This window comes from Protomyctophum parallelum (assembly GCF_964188405.1).
Source record: "Protomyctophum parallelum genome assembly, chromosome: 1".
Taxonomy (NCBI): Eukaryota; Metazoa; Chordata; class Actinopteri; order Myctophiformes; family Myctophidae; genus Protomyctophum; species Protomyctophum parallelum.
The window spans coordinates 20,913,622-20,940,520 of NC_139697.1; the positions used below are offsets into that span (position 1 = coordinate 20,913,622).

Consider the following 26,899-nt stretch of genomic DNA (forward strand, 5'->3'; position numbering starts at 1 on the left):
AATCTGTTGTTTGGGCGTCTGATAAGTGTGGTCTTGCGCCTCATCTGGTGTGTGTGTGTGTGTGTGTGTGTGTGTGTGTGTGTGTGTGTGTGTGTGTGTGTGTGTGTGTGTGTGCGTAAGTGCGCGCAGCTCTGCTCTGTCGTCCAGGGTCCGCAAACCCTCATACCGAGCTCTTTTTGCAAGAACGTGCATTGTACACAAAACAAGTACATTTACTTAATCACTGTCCTTAAAGTATACACCACTTTGAGGTACTTTACTTGAGTATTTCCAATACTTCTACTCGACTAGATTTTGATTATTACAAAACCTATACATTTACCATGCACGTCAGTCCTACAGTATATACATTTCGACCGTTTGAACATTGCTGATCTACAAGCTCACAATGCGTCGTGATGTGACTCATTGTGAGCTTGTAGGTCTGCCATTTTACAAACGTTTTTTTTATACATTTGGAAACTTGAAATGGGACATTCTGCATAATTGGTACTTTAAAGTACTTTTTTAAAGCTAATTATTTCATACTTTTAGTCAAGTAAGGTTTGGAATTGCAGTATTGGTACTTTTACTTAAAAGTAAAACGAAAAGAGAAGCGAGTACTTTTCTCAGCGCTGCATCATGTGAGGAGGCTGCAGGCAGCAGTGTGCGGTGGAGCGTGTGTGAGGTGTTGACTCCTCTGGGCTCCTGGTGGATCACCTTGCCTTGTAATTACCTGGGAATCAGCAGAGAGAGAGAGAGAGAGAGAGAGAGACTCTGTAATCACACAAGCCCTCCGTCTCCCCTCCGTCTCCCCCCACCTCCGCCTCAGACGACAACTCTTGTTTTGACTCTTTCTCTTTCCCTCCTCCGTCTCTGCCTTCGTTTTACACCAAACCGTGTTTGGGTTTTTTTTTCCAAAGCAAAAGAGTCAGACGAGAGAAGAGACGACGCAGCACGCAGTGAAAGCGTTTTAAAAAAACTGCTTAAATGCGAACCGCAAACTCACTTTTATCGCGGATGTGCGTTTGTGTTCGGGTATAAGTCTTATTTATGTTGGTCGTCCCAATCAATGGAACCGTACACCAGTACTTTGTGCGTGCGCGCGTGCGCGCGTGCAAAGTCATGTCTCTCATTCTCAGAGGTGGATACTTAAGTAGATTTACTTAAGTAAATGTACTTGATGTAAATGTACATCATGTTATGCTTTAGCTATTGAAAAATAGCAGATCTACAAGCTCATATCGCGCCACCGAGTGGCGCGATACGAGCTTGTAGGTCTGCTATTTTTGAAAAATCGAAGAACGACTGACATAGAAACATAGCTTTATCAGAAAACTGTCAGGATGTAGAAGACGTTTATAGAATCTGATCTCAGGTCAGAATGGGTTAAGTACTGTACATAAGTACTGACTTGAGTACAACAGATTTACTTACGTAAATGTCCATCTCTGCTCATTCTCTCGGTTTTGTTGGGCCATTTCTGTCTGTTTTTGTCAGTTGCAAATTCCTTGTTCACGCGGCCAATGCAAACCCTGAATATTTTTAGTTTGTTTGTTTTTCGTGACAAATCTTTCCAAATTTGTGAGTTTTTTGTTTGTGGATATATCAGGGCTTGACATTAACTTTTTGAGGCACTTACAGTGCATTTCCCATTCACTTGTCCGGGGACAAAAGTCACTTGTCCGGAGCACGGACACACAAATAGGCCTACATTTTAAATCAACTGTGAGTTGGTTTTACTTGGTGAATAATAGGTGAATATTCTAAGTTTGCAAGTTAATAGCCCTAGATTAGAATGTCTATGATCTTACATATATTTCATGTATTCCAAATACACAGCCATAGATCGTCCGGTTACCAGACTGACCTCGTCTGCATTTAAACTTATAGCACTGCCTGTGCATCCACCCAAAATAATTAATTCCTAAGACTTGGAGTCGTTTTGGGGACTAGTTTCATATTAATTTGAAAGTTCTGGCAGAAAATGTGTATTTAGTCAAGTATCTCCACTTTTCCACGAGCTGCACACGGACAACATTCTCTCTGGCGAGGGGCCCGGAATGAGTGCAGGACTGAACATATCAAAACTTTAGGAAGCACAAATGTATGGGGCACACAAAATAGGTTGTGTGATCAATTACCCAACACCAATCGCAACACACCTGTGCCATAATGTTTGTGCTTCCCAAACATCGACTGTTCCCAAAGGAGGTTTTTATATTTTCAGTCTAGCTCATGTAAAAGAGGCGATATTTTACACAACATATGTTTTCTGCCAGAACTTTCACATGGATATGAAACTAGAGGACAATATCTGACTCAAAGTCTTATTACTGGGTGAGTATACTGTACACGCAGTGCTACAAGTTTACACGTGGTCAGTCTGCTAACTGCTCTGATAGGACTGCATTTATGGCTGTATTTGGTATTTTTAACCCATTCTGACCTGAGATCAGATTCATATACGAGGTTTCCACTGGACACACACTGGTCTGATTAACCCATTCTGACCTGAGATCAGATTCTAAAAAACTTCAGTCGTTCTTCGATTTTTCAAAAATAGCAGACCTACAAGCTCATAGCGCGCCACCGAGTGGCGCGCTACGAGCTTGTAGATCTGATATTTTTCAATAGCTAAAGCACGACATGATGCCAACACCAAAATGGGTTCCCGGTCAGAATGTATGTAAGATTACAGACATTCTAGGGCTATTAACAATATTGGAAAGGTGATGATTAGGAAAGCCAGACAATAATGCCAGACAATATATTGCTGGTATGAGCGTCACAGAAAAAGCGAAAACAAGAGTAAAATTGTAATGCACTTGTCCGGGAAGATTTAATACTTGTCCTGGACAAGCCTTAATGTCAAGCCCTGTATACAGTATATATATATATATATAATATTATTTTTTCTTCACATTTTTTAATTATTTGTGCGAATATATTTCACATCTTGTGATTTCATAATCTCAAATCCATCGTCCCTCCATATTTTTCACATCGATAGCCATTCCATTTATTTATTTATTCGTGGCGTCCTCTGAAGACGTTCCAAATGGACCCTTACAAGTAGTCTGCAAATGGAAGGGTCCGTTTGGTTCCGTTAGCACAGAGTTATGGCGATCAACCCATTTTGGGGCGGGATCCCCTTTTGGTGTTAGCATCATGCTATGCTTTAGCTATTGAAAAATAGCAGATCTACAAGCTCATAGCGCGCCACCGAGTGGCGCGCTACGAGCTTGTAGGTCTGCTATTTTTGAAAAATCGAAGAACGACTGACATAGAAACATAGCTTTTTCAGAAAACTGTCAGGATGTAGAAGACATCTGATCTCAGGTCAGAATGGGTTTAATAATTAGAGCGTCTCGAGAAACCCCCATCATGCTGGAGTCGTATATAGTGGTCATTTTCTCCCGGCGTCCATCATCCCTCTCCTTCAGGTCGTGTCAGCCCCTTTTAACCTCCCGCTCGTTTGTCTCAACGTGTGTTGTCCTGCCTCTCGTCCTCTAACCTTTCTCCACTTCTCATTAGGCTTTCCCCAATTAGAAGGCAACCCAAACTTAATGGGAGGGGGGGGGTAGGAAGGTTGGGCCGGGATGGGATGGGCCAATAGGGCTCTCTTAATGCTCTCTCGCCGTGCCGTTATCTCAACATGTCATCAACTATAGGCCGTGTCCATAAAACGAGCCGTAAAGGTATAGCTGTGAGCTGTATATAGGGGTGCTTTATAGAGCCGCAGCCCGCCTGCTGTTCACAGCCTCTCGCTTTTGGGTCTGAACGGGATGCCAAGAGCCTGTTCTGCCCCCCACTTTATATATATATATATATATATATATACTGTGTATGTATATATATATATATATATATATATAATCTGTGCTCACCTTCAATGAGACGACTATGATCTCTCGCTCCCTCACTCCCCCGCCTCCCCCCCTCTTTCACTTATATGGTCAAATATGGTAACGCTTAAAATGGAGGGACTTTTTTTTCTTCTCCCTTTGGCTGAAAATGCCAATGTTGCAGTTTGGGGAGTTTGACAGCTTTCCCGTAAGAGCCAGAGGCAAAAAAACGGGAACAATCCATCATTCATATCGGTGCACCCACCCCCCCCCCCCCCCCCCCTACAAAGAAACAACAACAAACAGGCCCTATTTAAGATGTGAAGGCTGCCATGGCAACAGATTGCGATCTAATTGCGGTGGTGTGCTGCTGCAGGCTGGCCCCCCTTTTGTGTGTAACTACACAGTAACCGTTGGCAACCGTAGAGAGAGAGAGAGAGAGAGAGAAGTATTATTAAAGAAGAAAGAGAATGGGAGAGACCGAGAGAGGACTCGAGACACCAGGTCACTGGGATATAGAGAGAACCGAAAAAAGACTGGGCAGAGAGAGATGAGAATGAGATAATGCCTCCGAGGGAGGGGAAAAACGTCCAGAGGAAGAGAATGAGAGACACGATTAGAAGGACGAACAAGTGAGTCACAGTGACAGTCGGACAAGAGGCCGTGTCAATCAGTCAGTCAGTCACACACAGCTCCGTTTCCCCCCCCAAAACAAAACCCTTTAACACACACGCACACAGCAAAACAACGTAGTGTCCATTTAACTTTTGACAGTATAAAATAGACCCAGATGTTTCTTTTTTATACAGTGCGCGCGCTATACCGCTATATACTCTGCTGCACTGAAAAGCCTTTTTGTCGTCACCGCGTCGAAAAAAGAAAGAAAGAGCAAGAGCCATTTTCCCCCTCTCGCCACACCTTTACCCCAGATAGCCCTTAAAACATTTTGGGGCGGGAACCCCTTTTGGTGTTAGCATTATGCTATGCTTTAGCTATTGAAAAATAGCAGATCTATACAAGCTCGTAGCGCGCCACCGAGTGGCGCGCCACGAGCTTGTATAGGTCTGCTATTTTTGAAGAATCGTGAAAAGTGACATGAAAGTTTTTGGAGAACGACTGATTGGAAAACACATAGCTTTTTCAAGAAAACTGTCAGGATTTAGAAGACATTTGCAGAATCGTTCCCAGGTCAAAATGGGTTAAAAAACATGAAAGCCAGAGAACCGGGACCTGCCCCAACGTGCTCCTGTAACCCTCCCCTCCTCAACACGGAACACACGTTTGAAAAGCGAGAAGTCAAGTGAGAGGTTATGGGGGGGAGACAGACGGACAGAAAGACAGAGAGACCCTGCAGACAAACAGCTGACAGCTAGACAGACTGCTGCATCAGCTGGACCTTCCCCCCCCCCCCCTGCACTCTTCCCCCTATCCGCCATGTTTTTGCCCTGCGTACTGCTTGATGAAATGATGTCACTTTCAGCCACAGTGGGGGGATTTTCAACCGTTTTGACTTCAAGAAGCCCACTGTTAGACATCCGCTGGGCGGGGAGGCGGGGGGGGTAAGCTACGGGGAGGCAGTGTAAGCAGGCTTATCGAACCCACTATCGAGCATTTTCTGTTCTTTTGTGGAAAGACGGAAGACAATGAATTCTGAACGGAACCGGTATCTTTTGCTATAGGGCCTTCAAATACAATACACTTTTCTAACAGACGGAAGTTAAAAAGACCTTTTTTACCAATATAATTTAATAATAATGAAACTGTTCAATATGACAGCATGGGCCGCTATATGCTCGATAACAGGCTTGATAAGCCCAGAGCTTATTGGATAACGGGTACTCGATGAGCTTGTTGATGAAATTGTCAATATATATATATATTATTTAGTCTTAGTTTTCAGTCTTCCTAGCTTAGTTTTCATTTTGTTTCCGTTTAGTTTTCGTCAGTGAAAAAAGGTAGTCGACGGACATTTTGTCATAGTATTAGTCGACGAAATCAATAGATGGTGCCTTGGCTTCATGTGTGGTCCCTGGTCGCAATAACTACATACGGTAACTTGTAGATCTGCTATTTTTGAAAAATCTTGAAAATGTGGCGCAACTCTTTGAATATATATACTCTTTCAGAGCGAGCGTTTTTAACTCAAATCTTTGCTTCTGGGAGCATATTTTCAGATGGGGAACCACTGACATTTTCTGAAAACTGTCATGATTTAGAAGACATTTTGTAGAATCTGGTGAGGTCTCGGTCCTAAATGGGCTAAAGGCGAGCTGGCTTCTCGCCCTCAGCAGGGCGTCTTATACTGGTAAAATATGCTCTGCAAATAAAAGATCATCGTCATTTGATGTCTTGTCACCCCCAGGCTGGCGGTTCCCAGGTGATCTTCACCAACCCTCTGGAGATCGTGAAGATCCGTCTGCAGGTGGCGGGGCAGATCACCACCGGGCCCAGAGTGAGCGCCATGTCTGTCATGAGAGACCTGGGCTTCTTTGGGCTCTACAAGGTGAGGCTCGTTGTCTGATTACGGTTTAGATTTAGATTTAGATTTGACATTTAAAAATGTCAGTCGTTCTTCGATTATTCAAAAATAGCAGACCTACAAGCTCGTATCGCGCCACTCGGTGGCGCGCTATGAGCTTGTGTAGATCTGCTATTTTTCAATAGCTAAAGCATAACATGATGCTAACACCAAAATGGGTTAGTGACCTGAAATGCTTTAGTGTTAGGTCTAGTTTCAGTCGACTAAATGTCATGCGATTTTAGTCGACTAAATGTACAGTTGTTTTTTGTCGACAAAAATGCATTTCGGCGGGCCTTGATGCCGGGGTATGGCTTGATGGCTGATTATACACTCCTGCATTTTTGCAGGAGTGTTGCTGTTTGTTTTTACTGTTGGAGACTGAAGACACATTTCCACATGTGGACAATAAATGAAACTAACTAACTAACTAACTAACATAGTCCTCTCTGGTGTTCCCACCATGTGCCACACAGCCCCACTAGTAACACATAGTCCTCTCTGGTGTTCCCACCATGCGCCACAGAGCCCCACTAGTAACACATAGTCCTCTCTGGTGTTCCCACCATGTGCCACACAGCCCCACTAGTAACACATAGTCCTCTCTGGTGTTCCCACCATGCGCCACACAGCCCCACTAGTAACACATAGTCCTCTCTGGTGTTCCCACCATGTGCCACAGAGCCCCACTAGTAACACAGGGTTTCCTGCACAATGTTGTTGGCATGGCGCTGCGCCATGATTGAAATAAATCGTGCCATGCCAAGCTGCAAAAAACAAACAAAACCCCTCTTTAAAAAAAAAAAAGTCGTTCTTCGATAAAAAAAAAAAATAGCAGACCTACAAGCTCGTATGAGCTTGTAGGTCTGCTATTTTTCAATAGCTAAAGCATGACATGATGGCAATAAGTCCTCTCTGGTGTTCCCACCATGCGCCACACAGCTTCAAAACCCAGTCCATTGTTCCTAATTGCAGTCGTGACTAAATAATAGGAGCTTTTATTTTTTATTGACTATTGTGGAATTATAGATGTTATATACCCGTAGCTATCATTTAACCCATTTTGGACCTGAGATCAGATTCTAAAAATGTCTTGTGAATCCTGACAGTTTTCTGAAAAAGCTATGTTTCTGTGTCGGTCGTTCTTCGATTTTTCAAAAAATAGCAGACCTACAGTACAAGATCATAGCGCGGCACTCGGTGGCGCGCTATGAGCTTGTAGATCTGCTATTTTTCCAATAGCTAAAGCATCACATAATGCTAACACCAAAAGGGGTTCCCGCCCAGAATGGGTTAAAATCAACATTTCCATGTGGTCCTTATTCGTTGGAGTGCAAGAAAAGGCTCAATTTAGGCTCCCAAGCTGTATTTAACCCTAATTGCCATAATTGGCATTTTCTTTCTACGGGCATGTGGGGCTAAAAATGACAGCGTATACTGTTTAATCATATTAGTGTGCGTGCGATATTTCTCGGGCCACGGATTGTAAAGCGTTGGATTTACAGTTTCATGGCAGTGGCTGATACTAGTTTTGTAGCAATGCTGCATTGTTTTAGTTTTAGTTGCGGTCTCTTGTTTTATTTCCAGAATTGTCATGGTTTTCATTTTGATCATTGGCAGCACCTTCAGAGTTGCCAGTTGGGATGTCACATGCTCATGCACGCACGCACGCACACGCACGCACGCACGCACGAACGCACGCACGCAGTCACACTATATCTCATGGCACACCATTTGGGAGCCACTGGGCTCCCAAATGGTGTGCCATGAGACAATCAACACATTGTTGCAACATACAGGTACTGTATGCAAAAAGATTAACGCATTATTTTGTAATTTACTCTATCACAAAATTCTGTAGCCTAAAATTATTTGACCCAATTTGACCTTGACTAACCTGTAACAAATCACACCCGTGTGAAGTGAGGGGCGCTCTTATCATCGCAGATCATGACGTCAATTCTCCAGTCATTGTCAATGAGAATGTAATGTTTGTGTAAGACGGAAATCTACACTAATAGCTGATATATAGGACCTCAAATAAATTATGACAAATGTCAAAATAGCAGATCTACAAGCTCACAAGACGTTGACATCTATTCAATCTAATTTCGGCATGGTACTTTGACCCTCCCATTGGTATGCCTTGGGCACATGTTTGAAAACCTCTTTTTAATGTTTTTATTTTGTTTGTATGTATCTAGATCATTTCATACATTCTACGTCTATAATGTTCAACAGAGAGACACAACTCTCTGGAAACGAATAGTCCCAATTTTGTACGAATAGCAGCAGGCCGAGGAGCGACAAACAAACAATGGGAATGAATGGGCTCACTGTGGCTCTCACTAAAACCAGCTATTGAACCGGGCTAGTTGGGCACGTCGGCTTATACTGTTAAACAAAGAATGTCTCACAAAATGATCATAATCAGGAAGCCTTAAGGGAACATGACGAATCAACTGACATCCACACAGTAGCATTAATCCGTGCAGATATTAATTTATGACCTATCTTTGTGCGTGCGCGCGCGTGGACGCAATGAATGTACAGTAGCTACTGTTGGGACAACCGCTTACCATATTTAACTGTCAGTGTATGGTTGGTTATAATGTTATAAGGCCATTGTGCTGGCCGCGCACTTTGTGTGCGAGTGCCTATACCGGCGTCTGCATGCTATCTGACTACCTGTCAATGTAGCCCAGGTATACTCGCATGCAAACCTGTATAGGGTCTGTTAACAAGGCTGTTGAAGAATGCTGAATATGGTGCCTCATGTCTGCTCGCCTATCTGTCTATAGCCTTCCTTCCTCGACGTCGGAGAGAGAGAGAAGAGCGAGGATTCAGAGAGCCAAAGCCTGCATCCATGTGAGCCTTTGTGCGAGCACGGCTCCCATGCACGAGCCAGCCCGAAGGCCTTATAGTACTTTCTGCAGTCTGTTGGGCCCGGCTGCTATCACTGCACAAAGTCCTGTGCGCACACACACACGCACACACACACACACACACACACACCATTGCGTTCATCTCTACGCAAAGACACGAGACAATGTGCATTGAGAAAGCAGCAGCGGCGGCGGCGGTGGTGGTGGTGGTGGGGAGGAGGAGGAGGAGGAGAGGAGAGGAGAGGAGAGGAGACGAGCTCCAGCCTGCTCTAGCCTCCCAGACGGGCTGGCTCCGGAGGGGCTAGCTGCGCCGCCCAGGCACAGAGGCAGCCTTTGTCAGTGTAATTATCCTACTGACGCTCAGCCACTCCGCTAGAGGAGCTAGCTACCGTTCGTTCTGCCGTGGTTGGGCTAACGCACTATAGCGCCACCATTCTACCGCCGGGGGGGGGGAAGCCGTCACTGTGTGGGAACGGGGAACGGGGAGGGGGGGCAAGGCAAAGTCTTCCTTATTATCGTGTCAGGTTAATTCATTTTGCGCGGGAACCCCTTTTGGTGTTAGCATTATGTTATGCTTTATAGCTATTGAAAAATAGCAGACCTACGAGCTCATAGCGCGCTATGAGCTTGTAGGTCTGCTATTTTTGAAAAATCGAAGAACGACTGACATAGAAACGTAGCTTTTTCAGAAAATTTAGAAGACATTTTATTGAATCGTTCCCAGGTCAAAATGGGTTAATGCATCAGTTGTGTTACATGCAGAAAGTACGGCCGGCCGCATATGTTGGCGCGTGGTTTTTGTTGCATTCCACTTTTTTTATATTTTGCAGATGCGTGGCAACGTCATTTTTGTTTTGGCACACGTTCATGTGCAGAAAGAAATGAGAAAACTCCTACTTTCCCTCTCTCTCTCTCTCTCTCTCTCTCTCTCTCTCTCTCTCTCTCTCGCATGTACATACACACGCCTCTCTTTCCCACACAGCACCGCTGCTAACTCTCAAATCGTTCTGATTAAATTCATCGTTGTTTCCCATCGGATGTCCCCCAAAACACGGCCGGCGTCCCAGCAGTGCTGTGCTGTGCTGTCTGTCTGTCTGTCTGTCTGTCTGTCTGTCTGTCTGTCTGTCTGTCTGTCTGTCTGTCTGTCTGTCTGTCTGTCTGTCTGTCTGTCTGTCTGTCTGTCTGTCTGTCTGTCTGTCTGTCTGTCTGTCTGTCTGTCTGTCTGTCTGTCCTGTCCTGTCCTGTCCTGTCCTGTCCTGTCTGTCCCGCCTACGATAGCCATCTCGTGGCTTTCAGCAGCCACTCTGGCCCCTGCCGGGCAGCACTAGGGAGGGAGGGACAGACGGACGGACGTGCTAGAGGAAAAAGAGAAGGAAAAGAGATAGCCTGGGCTTCTGCCAATCGTGTGTGTGTGTGTGTGTGTGTGTCAGAGAGAGAGAGAGAGAGAGACAGAGAGAGAGAGAGGAGGAACCAAGGGATTATCCCCCAGGAGTTAAATGAAGCCTGTCCAAAAATGGGGAGATCCTGCCTTCTGTTGACTGTACAGTAGTCGCTGTATCGAGAGAGAGAGAGAGAGAGAGAGAGAGAGAGAGAGAGAGAGAGAGAGATAGGTTGACTGTACAGTAGTCGCTGTATCGAGAGAGATAGAGAGAGAGAGAGAGAGAGAGAGAGAGGGTGGCAACAGGCCAAACGGGGCTGGAAATCCAGAAGGAAACCCAATAGCCTTGATGATGTGGCTTTGTTTACAGTGGCAGACACAAGAAGCCATCTTCTAGTACCCTACTACCCCACTCCCATAACTCCACCCCACTCCACTCCACTTATTTTTGTCAGTCAGCCTGTCTGTCTCCTCTGTTTTACACATGCATCGCCCTGCACCCCACCCTCCTCCTCCTCCCTCTTAAAACCGCGCTCTTGTCTTTGACTGCCTCATGCGCTGCATGGTGAGGGCTGAGCAGGTGACTGCCTCATACGCTGCATGGTGAGGGCTGAGCAGGTGACTGCCTCATACGCTGCATGGTGAGGGCTGAGCAGGTGACTGCCTCATACGCTGCATGGTGAGGGCTGAGCAGGTGGGCCCCACATTGACGGTGTGTGCATGCCAGAGGGCTCTGACCTGCAGCGGTATAGGTATGGCAGTCAATAGACTGTGTGGGAGAATGCGCTCCCAAGGGGGCCACGGTACGTGGTGCGCGCGCAGTCGGTATAGCGCTGTCGTCCTCACAGCTAGAAGGTTCTGAGTTGGAGTCCAGCTGTAGGCGCTGGGGGGGGGGGGGGGGGGGGGGGGGGGGGCGTGTGTTCTCTCCTCCGCGTCATCAGTGCCCGCATATACCCTGGGTGGGGTTGACAAAAGGGCCTTTCTGTGTGGAGTTGACATGTTCTCCCTGTGTCTCCTATAGGTATAGGTATACCCTCACTGGTTGGAATAACTATCCCGTTGCTCTCCCCAGGTTGGCAGAGAGAGTAGCGCCCAGGCATTAAATTTGATAATTGCCAAATTAAAGAAAAAAGAAAGAAAAAAAAGCGCTCCCAGTCCCGTGGAACTTTCTAGTAGAGTCATGTGAAGACGATGATCATTTAATAAGCGATTCTTCTGCCCTGTGAGAGGGCCTATATTTCACATTGTGGAGAACCGGGGCCATCCCCCTGTCCTCCAACTCACTTGTTCTCTTTGTCACTTTGCCATTTATTATATTCCTTTATCGTCATGGTTGTACTTTATTGTTACGTCTTGTGTACATGGTATACATAAGAATAACTTCTTTGCGTTTGGCTTCCTTCAGACAGTGCAGCAGAATAACTTATTTGCGTTTGGCTTCCTTCAGACAGTGCAGCAGCATAACTAGCGTATGACATTCGAAACGGCCAAAAACACAGCGAGCACAGCAAACAAAGGGATAGAATGAGGAGTGCAAGAAAGAGCAAAGAAATTGTATCATATGTACATGTGCATGTTTTCCCCCTAGTAGCAAAGTTAGGTCAACCTTTTGTGAACAGCGTCAGCTTCACAGTAGGTTATATGTTCCATATAACACAATTTAGTTTAACCCATTTAGGCCTGACGTCGAATTTCTTTTCTTCTGAAAAACCTGTTATGTTTCTATATCCGTGGTGCTCAATATTTCATGCCAAGGACCCCAAAAAGTATATGTAATATGCCTCCGCCCCCCTATCTGAAAATATGTTGTTCCAGGGACCTCCCCGGAAGCAAAGACTTGAGTTAAAAACGTTATATAAAAAATATATATTCCAAATTTGCGACACGTTTTCACGATTTTTCAAAAATAGCAGACCTACAAGCTCGTACCGTGCCACTCGGTGGCGCGCTATGAGCTTGTAGATCTGCTATTTTTCAATAGCTAAATCATAACATAATGTTTAAAACACCAAAAGAGGTTCCCGCCACAAAATGGGTTAAGAAGGTGCAATTTGAGCTTATGTTTCATATATATATATATATATATTCCATATTCCATCTTGTCTTGCACCCTTTTCCCATCATCTGCCAGTTTCTTTTCCCACTCTCTCTCATTCTCTCTCCCTCTCTTTCCCTAGCGTGCACGTTCTCTCAGCTCGGTGTTGATGTTGACGGCACATTTAGATTTTAGATTTAGTCATGGTCTCTTGAATAGTTTGCATTTAGTTTCAGTCACGTTTTGGTCTCAGTGTTCGTCTAGTTTTAGTCGACTAAACATCACAAGATCTGTATTTTGGCGGGCCTTGATGCCGTCTGCAACGCTTGTACGTAGATCGGATATTTTCATCATGCAACCAAGTGTAAAACGACTTATACTGGATCTCTTGTCCACTAGTCCCTTCCTAGTTTTTATTTGTTGACGAAATTGTCAATATATTTAGTTTCAGTTTTAGTCATCATAGCTTCGTTTTCATTTAGTCTCCATTTAGTTTTCGTCAGTGAAAAAGTAGACGACGAACATTTTTTGTCATAGTATTAGTCCGACGAAATCATCATTGTCTCCTCTTCACCTTCAACTTAGCTCTGGTCCATAGCCTTCTACTGCTTCTATCTGCCCTGCAGTATAAGGCTATGGGACTTTCGGTTTTAAATCTCAAATCGAAATCAGACCAGCCTCTCCTCTTTAGCATAAATAAAAATAACATTTTTGCTACTCACCAATACAAAGGCGAGTTGTGTCATTAGAAAGCTTACTTTCCTTAGTGGACGCACTCTGAGCCCCCCACCACACGTATAAATGGTACTTTTAGGCCAAAAGGGGATTTTGTTTCCACCGGGAAAAAAATACTTTTATTAACTCCAATGCGCCTTCTACCGATATTGCCCAGATAACTGCATCATAGAGAATACTTTTCCTCCGTTGAAAAAAAATCCCTTTCTGGCCAAAAAGTACCGTTTATACGTGTGGTGGGGGGCTCAGAGTGCGTCCACTAAGGAAAGTAGGCTTTCTAATGACACAACCCGCCTTTGTTTTGGTGAGTAGCAAAAACGTTCTTTTTATTTATGCTAAAGAGGAGAGGCTGGTCTGATTTCGATTTGAGATTTAAAAGGAAAGTCCCATAGCCTTATACTGCAGGGCAGATAGAAGCAGTAGAAGGCTATGGACCAGAGCTACCTTCAACTTAAACTTCATGTCTCTCCGTTCCCCCTCGTAACCTTGAACCTAAAACCCTTTCATGTGCTTTCTCGTGGTCCTCCTCCAGGGTGCCAAAGCGTGCTTCCTGCGGGACATCCCCTTCTCGGCCATCTACTTCCCCTGCTACGCCCACCTCAAGGCCTACTTCAGTGACGAGGACGGCCGGATCGGGCCGGCCAAGATGCTGCTGGCCGGTGCAATAGCAGGTAAACAGTGCTGTTCTGTTGGCCGGTGCAATAGCAGGTAAACAGTGCTGTTCTGTTGGCCGGTGCAATAGCAGGTAAACAGTACTGTTCTGTTGGCCGGTGCAATAGCAGGTAAACAGTGCTGTTCAGTCAGACAACTCACCAATAGATTTACCAATATTTATTACGAAATGAGTAACGAGTGTGCATTATTTGAATTTGACTTGGCTTTCGGCTCTGCTGGATTTTCTCCCTGCTCGGCACGATTAAGCAACAACGTAAAACATAAAGAACAGGGAGATAGATATACAATAAACCCCCCATGGGGAGCATAAATAACAGAGCCCACCGGTGGTGCTGGGGTGGTGGTGGGAGCAAACATCACAACAACAACCAGGAACCATAAGCAGAGGAAGGCAGGAAGAGCATGCAGTCTATAGTGAGCTTAAGTAGCCCGCCCAATTGGTCAGCTGACTGCCGCATCGGCAAATGACGTGTGGGACTTGCACACAGTTATACGCCCACAGTAATGCAGCGTGTTAACCCCTTGAGTATAGTATGCGCCTTTGAGCATGGCATGAACCCCCTCGAGTGTGTCTGCCTGAACTGACTTGCAAGCTACGTCTCATTTCTCTATATTACATCACCAGTGCTGCCATTTGCAAGATGGTGTGTGAGAGAGCATTTGAGGTAGTACATAATCAGACTTTTCATGACTTACTGTTTTTTTTTTTTTTTACCCATTAATAATGACATTTTATAAAGAGAACCCTAAAATGAATGTAGGAATAATTTAAGGTCAAATTCAAGGGTCATAAAATGCTCAATGCCCAAAACTATATTTTGTTATCGTTGGATAAGATTTTGTCCACAAGGTACCCTGAGGAGAGATAACGGGCAAAATGTTCATCGAAATAGCAATTATTTTAAAATGATGTAATGTTTAACAATAATTTAACTCTTGAGAGCGTAAAATGAACCCTTACAGGTCCATTTGGTTTCATTTTATTAAGAGTTAAAGATCTATAAGGGTCCATTTTGTTACCAACTCTCCATCATTTAGCTTGCGGACCACATGGAACCTCCTCAAAGGACCACTGGTGGTCCCCGGAGCCACTGGTTGAAAACCACTGCCTTGGCTTATATACAGTCTGGTTAAGTCTGCCACAGCAACATTTCATTGCGCAGACAGACTTGTATGAGCAAGTGAAGAATAAACCTCTTGAACCTTTTGAACACAGCCTTTCACAAACTGAGAACTATGTGACCGAGCAGACCAGCACTATATGGCCACAACACAGGACAAGGGCAGGAGCTTACCGTTAACAACTGCCTCCCTGATATTGTTGTTGCCATAATGGTCCGTCTACTGGTGCTCAGCATTAAAGATACTATGTAGGGCTTAAAGTACCTTAAGCCTCAGCCTATAGGGGCGGCTGTGGCTCAGGAGGTAGAGCAGGTCGTCCAATGATCCCTTGGTCGGCGGTTCGAATCCCGGCTCGCCACCATTCTTGTGTATGAATGAATGAACCAACCATTGTAAAGCGCTTCATTTGAACACTTGGAAAAGTGCTACAAAAATGCAATTCATTATTATTATTATTACCCTTATTATTATTATTATTATTATTATTACTATTATTATTATTTAAGTATAGGTGGCTTTGACTGCATTAAATAGAAAATGATCCATTTATAGAATTTATAGAGATTTACTGAACACCGCAGACCTCATTCATTCGAACCTTTATTCTCGTAAAGACATTGAGGCTATACCCTCATTTGTAGTGTTTGTCGAGGTGCACCGTCCATAATACAACATTTTCAAAGAAATAAACAAAAAACGAAACGGATTAACAGAACAGCAAATTTGACTGTACAGTATGTTATGGGGGAACATGCTGTATGTCATTCCACGTGGGTTATTGGGGCAAGAAGGCTGTTTACATTGGGAACCTTTAGTGTGAGCCAGTGACTGGAGCGTCAGTGACTGAAAAAGCTATGTTTCTATGTCAGTCGGGTTTTAAAGAAATAGCAGACCTACAAGCTCGTAGAGTGGCGCGCTATGAGCTTGTAGGTCTGCTATTTTTCAATAGCTAAAGCATAACATAATGCTAACACCAAAAGGGGTTCCCGCCCAAAAATGGGTTAATATACAACGGTAAAGTTCCATCCATTGCTTTACAAAATAACGTCCTATAGACACAGTACTGAGGAACTATGAATGCACACACTCTACACAGCTGCTTCCAATAGCAATCACCATCAAGCCGGCTGGGAAGTGTGGGTTTAATGGTGTCAGCCACTTCACCTGTCTCTCCTCTGCAGTGCTGGCACTCCTCTAGATTGGTACTGTAGAGGAGGTGGGGAGGTGTTTGTTCATGTTTATTATGTTTGGTCTTAATTTTTTGTTAGGCTGTTGTAAATGAATTGGACCTGTGAAATGTAAATGTATATTTAATATTCCTTTAATGTATAGTGTAAGGTGGAAGTTTACTCATAGGCCTTAGTTAGCCGTGTGTGGTGAGTTAATTAATTACCAACTAATTGATTAGGAGGATGAAAGAAACACTTTCCTGGGATTTGTATGTGTGTAATACAAAAAAACCACGAAAGGTGTTTTCAGGTATTTTAATTGTCCATTTTAGTATTGCCCAAATAAAAACCACAGGAATGTGTTTCTTGTCTCCCAAAAACCATTAAAATAAGATCTTGTTGCAAAAGGGGTGAAGTGGCCCTTTAACAGAGCTCCAGGTTTGCGCGTGTTGTCGGAAAGTGCGCTTCGTTTTGGGCAGGTGTGAAGGCTTCAAGGCTCAATCCAATTATGCTGCGCATCAAACAAATGAATTCTAATCCTCCCCCCAAAAAAAACTGTGGTTTCGCTTCGCTTCGACGCGCAGCAGAGTGTGAATCACCGCAGGTGTGGAATGCAATCGCGTTAATATATTGGGCATAAATGCGCCATGATTGTGGGATGAAGAAGTTGGTATTTGGCACACGATGAGGAAGGAGAAGGCATTATTACGCAGCGACGACGCGTAAAGATGTCCCGTATAGTCTAAGAGATTATTGCAATATGACCAGGTGATCATGTATCAAATATGCCGAAGGTTACACACACACAAGAACAATGCAGTGTACAGGATATATAGTGAGAGAATGGAGGCGATTGGGTTCCAGCGCACATTTGCACAATGTTGCATGTTGCATAAAGAGATTGCGCTCGCAGTACAGACCTTGACCGGGAATCCTCTGCTGATCTGGAGTCAGATAAAAGTAGGCTACTCCTATTAAACCCACCAGGTTTATTTATGTGTGTACAGTAGGCTTTGGTAGGCTAGCTGCTACTTTACAAAACAAGTTGGTAAGGTTGTAGCGATCCGTTATTACGCACGCGTGCATGCACGCACGCACACACACGCACTCACACGCACACACACACACACACACACACACACACACACACACACACACACACACACACACACACACACACACACACACACACAGAGTAAGTCCCCGACACAATACATTCACGTTGCCCTCACTTTAGGTCCCAACTATTATAAAAGAAAAAGAAAAAAGACTGCATCAAAAGTAATCAACCAACTTGACTATACAGACTGGTCAAACATTGGCCAAATTGTAAAATGATATAAGAAAGAGGACAACATTTTGAAAATAGGCGTTGTGAGCTTGTAGATCTACCTGTGGCACCGAGTCAAACTAAATGTAATGCCTCAACTCCTACATTCCAAGTGCTTGCGAGGAGTCCCCAGTTCAAATAGGATTATTTTGGGGCAGCATTTATCGACAGATTGATAAATGCTGCGGTTGACTGCAAATTTAAAAATGCAAGAATAATGCAACCCCCCCCCCCCCCCCCCACCCCACCCCAAAAAAAATCTCCAGTGAGTCTACCGAAGCAGAGGTGAGAATGTGACCTTAGTTGAATGTCACACTCACCCCTACCCTTATACACACACGCACGCGCACGTGCGCGCACACGCACACACACACACACAGTCACACAATTTCCCGCCTGTCTTCGCTGTCCCGTCCGAATAAAGCCATGGAATGGCCTTTTGAACAAAACAATGTTACTACAACCCAAAAAAACTAAAACAAAGTGTCATTACAGATGGTAATGGTCCAGCCGAACCCAGAGAGAGAGAGAGAGAGAGAGAGAGAGAGAGAGAGAGAGCAGCTTTAGATGTACAGTAGAAGTATGGAGGCAGAACAGAACAGGGCCAGGAAGCCAGGCGGGCTCCTCCTGACCACAGGCTCCACGGCGGTAGCTGCTAATTAGAGCGCTGCTCGGTGATTGGGGCCTGGGGTTTTGGAGCTGCCTGTAGGCAAGGGGAGCGCCTCGGGACGCCCGCCAACCGGCCCGAGAGAGAGAGAGAGAGAGAGAGAGAGGGAGACTTTCCAGTGCTAATATACTGTGCATGTAGCCATGTACACACACACACACACACGCACACACGGCCGTGTATGTACTGTTACAGTATACGTATAGCGTGAAATGTAGGAGTAGGAGTCGCATGTAGGAGTAGCATGTAGGAGTTTGTGCGTTCGTGCACGCTTGCCGAATGTGTGTGTGTGTGTGTGTGTGTGTGTGTGTGTGTGTGTGTGCGCGCTTGTGCGTGTGTGTGTGCCTGCGTGCGTGCGTGTGTCCGCGTGCAGACAGATTGGTGGTATAGTAACCGTGAGCACGCAGCATACAACCAGGAGCAAAAAACTTACCACCGGTTTGATGTTTGCGTTTTAGGAGTCCTCTTCGCCGCCTCACAATGAAAACACGATCTAGAACGTAGGCTCAGGCTGATTTTCAGCGGGGTTTTTTTATCTCAAAAAGAAAACACCAATATAAAAAAAAACGGGCCCCCGGTTGCTTCCCCTGCCAAGTCAGTATGGTCTGGAACATCAGCGCAAAAAAAAAGAGAATTTATATTTATTTTGAATCCTTCGGAGATGGAGATGTGTTCCGCGCGGCGCTATACGGCGCACGCAGCGTGCAACATGGAAAAGTCATATAAATTCAAGGAGACATTTCTTGCCCTTCATTTATGACATCGGTTTCCCCCCCCCGCCGCAAGATCGTCAGCCATGGCCTTCAGGCTTCCAAATTGTAAACCGAGTCCACGGTTTCTTTTATTTCCTATTCTTCTTTTTCATATTTCAACCCCTCCATTGGACCCAAAACATTTATCATCCCCTCCCCCCCCCCCCCCCCCCCCCCCCTCCTCTCTCATACATTTATCGCCGGTTACGGCATTTTGGCAATTAGCGTTTTAAAGTCGGCGTAGGAAATTGAATTACATGCTCAGTTTGCGCAGCGTTATTTTGCCAAGCGTATATATATATATACCCTCTGGTCCCTGAAGAAATGCGTTGGTCAGCCTCCAGCTTTATACCCCAAGGCCCTGCATGGGTCTGAGCGACGACGAGACCCGGAGTAGTTTGTTTTTTATGGAGGAAGAGAGGTCGGCTCGTTGATATCTGAGACTGTAGCATCAAACGGGGGTAGCCTTTCACCACGGCCAACTGACTCCGTAATTGGCAGCAGTAGTAATGCGGTTCCACCATTACATTTACATTTGACATTTTCCATGTCGGTAGGTTGTTTCTGCTGTAGATTTAGGTTTGAAAGTCTTTATTTTCAACTTTTTTTCTTTTCTTCTTTCCCTTTTTCTTTTAACCATTGTGTCCCTATATACGGTTACGTTTATTTCAGCTTTTCCCTCTCCCTCCGGTGTTGATTTTGAGAAGCAAATTTTGATTTTAGTTTTAGTCATAGTCTCTTGAATAGTTTTCATTTTAGTTTTAGTCACATTTTAGTCACCTGGAATGTTTTTGTGTCTCGTTTTAGTCGACTAAATATCAGTGTTTTGGCGGGCCTTGATGCCGTCGTCGCAACGACTGATTTTACACTTGCCGAAAATAGCCGATCTACAAGCTCACAACGCGTCACACTGCGACGCATTGTGAGCTTGTAGATCGGCTATTTTCAGTGTAAAAGGACTTACACTGGATCTCTTGTCCACTAGTCCTTTCCTAACATTTTAGTCTAGTTTATATTTGTAGACGAAATTGTCATAATATATACATATATTGTCACAATAATAATATTTTTAGTCTTGCTTTTTGTCACCGTGACTTAGTTTTCATTTAGTTTCCATTGAGCTTTCGTCGGTGAAAAAAAGGTAGTCGACAAAGATTTCTTTGGTCACAGTGTGAGTCGACAAAATCAACCGCCTGCCTGCCACGTGCCCCACATACTCTGCTTTGGTCCGTGTAGGTGGTCACCCTCTCCACTGGGTGGGTACACACCACAGTACACCACCTAGGTCCATGTAGGTGGTCACCCTCTCCACCTAGGTCCATGTAGGTGGTCACCCTCTCCACCTAGGTCCATGTAGCTGGTCACCCTCTCCACCTAGGTCCATGTAGGTGGTCACCCTCTCCACCTAGGTCCATGTAGCTGGTCACCCTCTCCACCTAGGTCCATGTAGGTGGTCACCCTCTCCACCTAGGTCCATGTAGGTGGTCACCCTCTCCACCTAGGTCCGTGTAGCTGGTCACCCTCTCCACTGGGTGGGTACACACCACAGTGCACCACCTAACACTGAGCTGATCAGCGGTGCTGAATAGCTCGTTTAGCCGCTATAGCGCAGACCCAAGAAGAAGTCAGAGTTTGGTCTTCAAGAGGGCGTGCGGGGCAGTTGATGGTAATCACAGAGCTGTGGATGATTGAGCCCATTCAGGATAGGAGTGGCTGGAGTAGCATGCTGCGAACCCCGCTCCCACACACACACACACACACTCAGCCATCCTCCCGTCTGTAAGCCCAGTCACTCTCTCATGTGCAAGTGTTGCAGGCAAGCAGTGTGTCGCCCTCATTAAGATCCATTGTCTGGCTTCATTCAAACACACTCTTAAGAAAAGAGGATTAAAGTGGGCGAGAAAGAAAGATGGAAAGATTAAATAATGGCCCTGTTGGGGGGTGCGTGCGTGCGTGGCGGCTCCCTTCGCTGTACAATGACCAAAAGGCTCAAAACGTGACGTGTTTCGAAGGCGGGGCAACTCGGTAACCATATAGGAACTCGGATGTGTTCAGATGCGGTTGCATAATGACACACCGGGTTTCAATCAATTTCTCATCGCTGCGTTCCACATCGACGTCATCGCTTCCAGGACGGACGCTTTCGTATTTTTTTACAATCAAACACACCGTATTGTCGACAACTGAGAACACGCTGTGCTGTGAGTCCATCCATCCATCTTCAACCGCTTATCCGTAGTCGGGTCGCAGGGGGCAACGGCTCCAACAGAGTGCTCCAGACTTCCCTCTACAGAGCGACTTCCCTCTACAGAGCAACATTAGTGACTTCCTCCTGGGGGATCCTGAGACGTTCCAAGGCCAGTGAGTCGATGTATTTCCTCCAACTGCGCCTTGGTCTGCCCCCCGGGGTCTCCTCCCAGTGGGACGTGCGTCGAGGACCTCCCTAGGGAGGCGCCCGAGAGGCATCCTAACCAGATGCCCGATAAACACCTCAGCTGACTCCTTTCCCAGGCGAAGGAGCTTCGGTTCTACTCCGAGTCTCTCTCGTGTGACTGAACCTCTCACCCTATCTCTAAGGGAGACGCCAGCCACCCCGTCGAAGAAAACTCATTTCGTCCGCTTGTATATTTTTAAACTTTATTTTAAATAGCAGATCTACAAGCTCATAGCGCAGCACAGAGCGCCGTGCTACGATGCTTGTAGATCTGCATTTTTTTTTTTTATCGTGAAAACGTATGCAAAACTTTGATTTATATAGAAAAGATTGACAGTGAACTTTTATTAACTCAAATATTTGCTTCTGGGGGCAACATATTTTCAGATTGGGTTCCAGGGCCAATAACTTTCTACATTCTGGGGGTCCTTGGCATTAAATAGTTTGAGCAACCACTGACATAGTTTTTCCAGAAAACTGTCGTGATTTTAGGAGACCCATTTTGAAGAACCTGGTCCTGCAGGTCTCAATGCATTTTAATATTGGGTTCTTCCAGGCAGCGGTGGCCGAACGGTTTGCGGAGCGGTCTTGATATCGGAAGGTCGCTAGTTCGTACACCGCTGGAGTGCCCTTGGACAAGGCATTGAACCTCTACCATGAAATGTCTATGAGCAGCGGGCCTGGCTGTAAACAAGTTCTTGAGCTTAGTCCAGTTACCCTGGTAAACATGGTACCTTACCTTTCCTTTCTTCCACCCCCCCAGGCATGCCAGCGGCGTCCCTGGTGACCCCGGCAGACGTGATCAAGACCAGGCTACAGTAGCGGCGCGTGCCGGTCAGACCACCTACAACGGCATGACGGACTGCTTCTGGAAGATTCTCCACGAGGAGGGTTACCGGGCCTTCTGAAGGGAGCTGGAGGTATGCGGGCGACGCGCTCTGTTCGTTTTCGCCGGGATCGTGGGGAGTAGTGATGACTCATAGTGGTCGTAAATCATAATAGTATAGACGTATGGTCCATGTTTGTGGGAGAGGAGAAAAAAAAGAATCATGGTGGTATTAAAGATCACATGCATTCATGCTACAGTATGCATTTGCTGAGTTGGATACATTTTAGTACGGTAAAGTATGTATTAGTCACAGCTGATGCACATTGCCTGAGATCGTTACATCACTGTTCATCAAAGTGGGCTGCGGGAACCCCACGCATGACTATGAGGTCATTTTTAACCTATTTATTGAGATTTTGAAGTTTTATTATCTTTGCCCATGATCAGAAGGTTCCATCATCTCAGATGTTTTTCTTTTTTACATCTGAAACATTTTTTAATATGGATTTAAGCACATGCTACTTCTGTCACATTTTACTTCAGTCATGCGAGTGTTAAGGGAGGGGGGGGAGCAAGCAGTTCTTGCTTACTGTAATCGCTCTGGTAAGTCTGCTAAATAAATGCCTAACTGTACTTGTAAATTGATGAAAATGTTGTGAGAACCAACTGCCTTACAGTACTTGACCTTGTTTCTGTTCCTCAGTAATGATATATGTTCTGCTCCGCCCCCCCCCCCCCCCCCCCCCCCCCCCCAGCCCGAGTGTTAAGATCCTCCCCTCAGTTTGGCGTCACGCTGGTGACCTATGAACTCCTGCAGCGGTGGTTCTACGTTGACTTTGGAGGAGTGTAAGTCGCACCTACCTACTGAACTCTTAAAGGGACACTCTTAATGACGTTTAGAAGATTTAGAACACTTTCCTGGGGTCTTTGTGTGTGTAATATGTGGTTTCAGATAGTTTAGATTTTAGCAGTGAGCTCCTCCTTGTGGATGGGGGACGGCAGTCTTACTGAGACAACATGTAGTCCAGGAAGCATGACATCAGAGACACTGGGCTCACTGCTAAAATCTAAAATATCTAAAACAACACATTACACAGTCACACAAAGACCCCCAGGAAAGTGTTCTAAATCTTCTATACGTCATTAACATAATATTTTGTGTGTGTCTCTGTCTTGTGACTTTGTTTTAAAGTGTCTGCTCAAGGAACAGGACCCTTCAAGTCAGAATGTCCAACCCATTCTGGAACTTACATGTTCCAGTCGTACTTCGATTTTTCAAAAATAGCAGACCTACAAGCTCGTAGCGCGCCACTCGGTGGCACGCTAAGAGCTTGTAGGTCTGCTATTTTTCAATAGCTAAAGCATAACATAATGCTAACACCAAAAGGGGTTATATAAAACTAAAAACTAAATCCCTCAAATGATCAATTTAATTCAAATCAATTATCTTTCATCTTTATAATGATATTTATCCGTTGCTCACTGCAATGCACCAAACCCCACCGAGTCCAAATCTCCCATATTGGAAAACATGCAGTACAAAGTGCAGGGTTTATTTCCAGTTAGCTACTCTCGGTGGGTGTCCTTCCTCCTCCTTGCCCAGAGGACGCAACACATGCCACAAGACCCAAAAATAATTTCAGAGCACCATCGCCTGACCAACTCGAAACCCTCGCTCTCTGAGCGCTTTGGATGTGACATTTTTACAATCCTGCTGTGCGTCGAAGCGGGGTGGACGCAATCAGTCTCGACGTCTGCATAATGCTTTTTCCCCTACTACTATACTTTCTGCTATTGAAATGAGCTCATGTTCCCTCTGTGAAATTGGCTGCTTTATCGACATCACCCCCCCCAAGCAGTGTTGTTTTCGTCGACTAAAACTAAGACGAAAAATGTTCGTCGACTACCTTTTTTCTCTGACTAAAACTAAATAAAAACGAATATGATGACTAAAACTAAGACTAAATATACTGACAATTTCGTCAACAAACTCAAAACTCAAATGTTAGTAAGGGACTAGTGGACAAGAGATCCAGTTTTATGCTGGGTTGCATGCTGAAAATAGCAGATATACAATCTCACAACGCGTCGCGCTGCGACGCGTGTAAAATATGTCATTACAACGACATCAAGGCCTGTCAAAACACATTTTAGTCGACTAAATCAACTGTAGATTTAGTCGACTAAAATCTTATGACATTTAGTCGACTAAAACTAGACTAACACTAATACATTCCAGGTGACTAAAATGTGACTAAAACTAAGTGAAAACTATTCAAGAGACTATGACTAAAACAAAAATAGAAATTTGCTGCCAAAAACAACACTGCCCCCAAGTAGAGCTGAAAAGATCCAATGGTAGATAAGAGTACAGAAAGAATTTCACTGCCCCCCATCCCCCCCCCCCCCTAATACAATAGTGTTATAGTGTATAAACCAACGCTTGACGAGTCTTTCGTCAGGACTCTCAAATAAATAGCTGAGATGTTTCTACCTGGTGTTGATTAGTAGTTTGTCCTGCGCCGGGCCATTCAGAGTGGATGTGTGTGTGTGTGTGTGTGTGTGTGTGTACACACCATCTTTTCGCACAGTTTTGTATTCTCAATCTCCACATCATTGCTGTGTCGGGGCAATGATACTATCTCCATCTTTGTTGTTCTGTAAACTCTGTGCTCTTACTGTATCTCATTGTGTCGCACAAAAGCAGCGAAAATAGCCACTCTACAAGGTCGCAATGCGTTGCGATGTGACGCATTGTCAACTTGTAGATCTGCTATTTTCACACTTCTCACAGACAGACTTATACGGTTGTCTGTGGGTTGTATAAGTATTTAACCAATGAAAGGTAGTAACGAGCTTGTGACAAACAAAAAAAAACTACATTGGATCGATTTGACCACAGGTTCTTTTTTTTTTGCATATCCTGAAAAGTCATGAGCTTGGACAATACTGTACATGGACAATACTGTACATGGACAATACTGTACATGGACAATACTGTACACGGTTTCTGTCTGACAGCAAATGTTATGTTTAGTTTTAGTCAGAGTCTATTGAATAGTCATTTTTAGTCATTAGTCAGTTTTAGTCAACAAAGAACACTTCATTTTAGTCACATTCTAGTCACCTGGAAAGACTAAATATCATCAAGATTTTAGTCGACTAAATATACAGTTGATTTAGTCGCCTGTGTCCGTTCAAAGCCTCGACAATGTACAGTACTACTGTACAAGTAGCTTCTCTACTGTGTGTAACGCTCTCGACCCAAATCAAATGCAGATCCATTTAATGTTCCGATGTGGCTTCTTCTCGCTGTGGGTTTGAACTGCTGCTGTCCACATTGGAAGGATATCACAAGGAGGCCAGCATGAAACCCATGTGGGATATTCATTTAGGGGGGGGAGAAGAGAAAGATCACCCGTCTTCCACTTTTTAATATTCGATTAAGATGTTTATTTTTGTGGTTAACATTGTTTAATCCATTCTGGGCGGGAACCCCTTTTGGTGTTGGCATTATGTTATGCTTTATAGCTATTGAAAAATAGCAGATCTACAAGCTCATAGCGCGCCACCGAGTGGCGCGCCACGAGCTTGTAGGTCTGCTATTTTTGAAAAATCGAAGAACGACTGCTTTTTCAGAAAACTCTCAGGAAGTAGAAGACACTTCTAGAATCTGATCTCAGGTCAAAATGGGTTAATATAAAAACTCTCTCTCACCCCCCCACCCTCTCTCTCTCTCTCTCTCTCTCTCTCACTTTTCTTACATACTGTCTCCTCTGCAACTTCATCATTTTTCCATCTTTCCATTCCCCCCCCCCCTCCTACCACGATTCTGTCCTTCTGCTTTTCCACCCCTTTGGACTTTTCTCTCTTGTTCTGTTTTCCTCCAACCCTCTCGTTTTGTCTAAAATGCTCTCTCTCTCTCTCTCTCTCTCTCTCTCCCTCTCTCTCTCTCTCTCTCTCTCTCCCTCTCTCCCTCCCTCTCTCCCTCCCCACACACACCACACCACAGAAAGCCACTTGGCTCGGAGCCCACCCCCAAGTCTCGGATCAGCCTCCCGGCGCCCAACCCCGACCACATCGGAGGCTTCAGGTTGGCCGTGGCCACGTTCGCTGGCATCGAGAGCAAGTTCGGACTCCATCTCCCACGATACACTGTGGCACAGGCGGCGGCGGCCCTGGCAGCCCCCCCCTCCTCCCCCCCGCCGACGACCGACCCCTGACCCTCCCCCCCACCACCCCCCTAACGTGTATGCCCCGCTCGAATGGATGTCTGGAAGAGAAGAGAGAGATCCCGAATGTTTGACGTACACACACACACACACACACACACACACACACACACACACACACACACACACACACGCATGTGCGTATGTATACACACATGCCACCCAGCTAGTACATTATTGTCTCTGGACTTTTTAAGTTGACTTTGTTTGTTTGTCGATGTTTTGTTTTGTCGTCTTACAGTATATACAGTAGGCATAGTATATCTAGCCAGTGTTGATTTCGTCGACTAATGCTCTGACAAAACATGTTC

The 26,899-nt window shown here is 45.1% G+C and overlaps 1 protein-coding gene across 1 annotated transcript in view; it reads left to right on the top strand.

Annotated features, from left to right (window-relative positions):
- The window catches only part of slc25a13 (solute carrier family 25 member 13), a gene marked incomplete at both ends in the record, with an annotated part of 110,409 nt that extends 83,830 nt beyond the window's left edge, over nt 1–26,579 (top strand). The window contains 7 exon segments of the mRNA XM_083770339.1: nt 6,190–6,330; nt 13,911–14,049; nt 22,291–22,344; nt 22,347–22,430; nt 22,433–22,447; nt 23,112–23,202; nt 26,369–26,579. Coding sequence (XP_083626465.1) covers nt 6,190–6,330; nt 13,911–14,049; nt 22,291–22,344; nt 22,347–22,430; nt 22,433–22,447; nt 23,112–23,202; nt 26,369–26,579 — 735 coding nt within the window.
- Nucleotides 26,580–26,899: the final 320 nt, after the last annotated feature.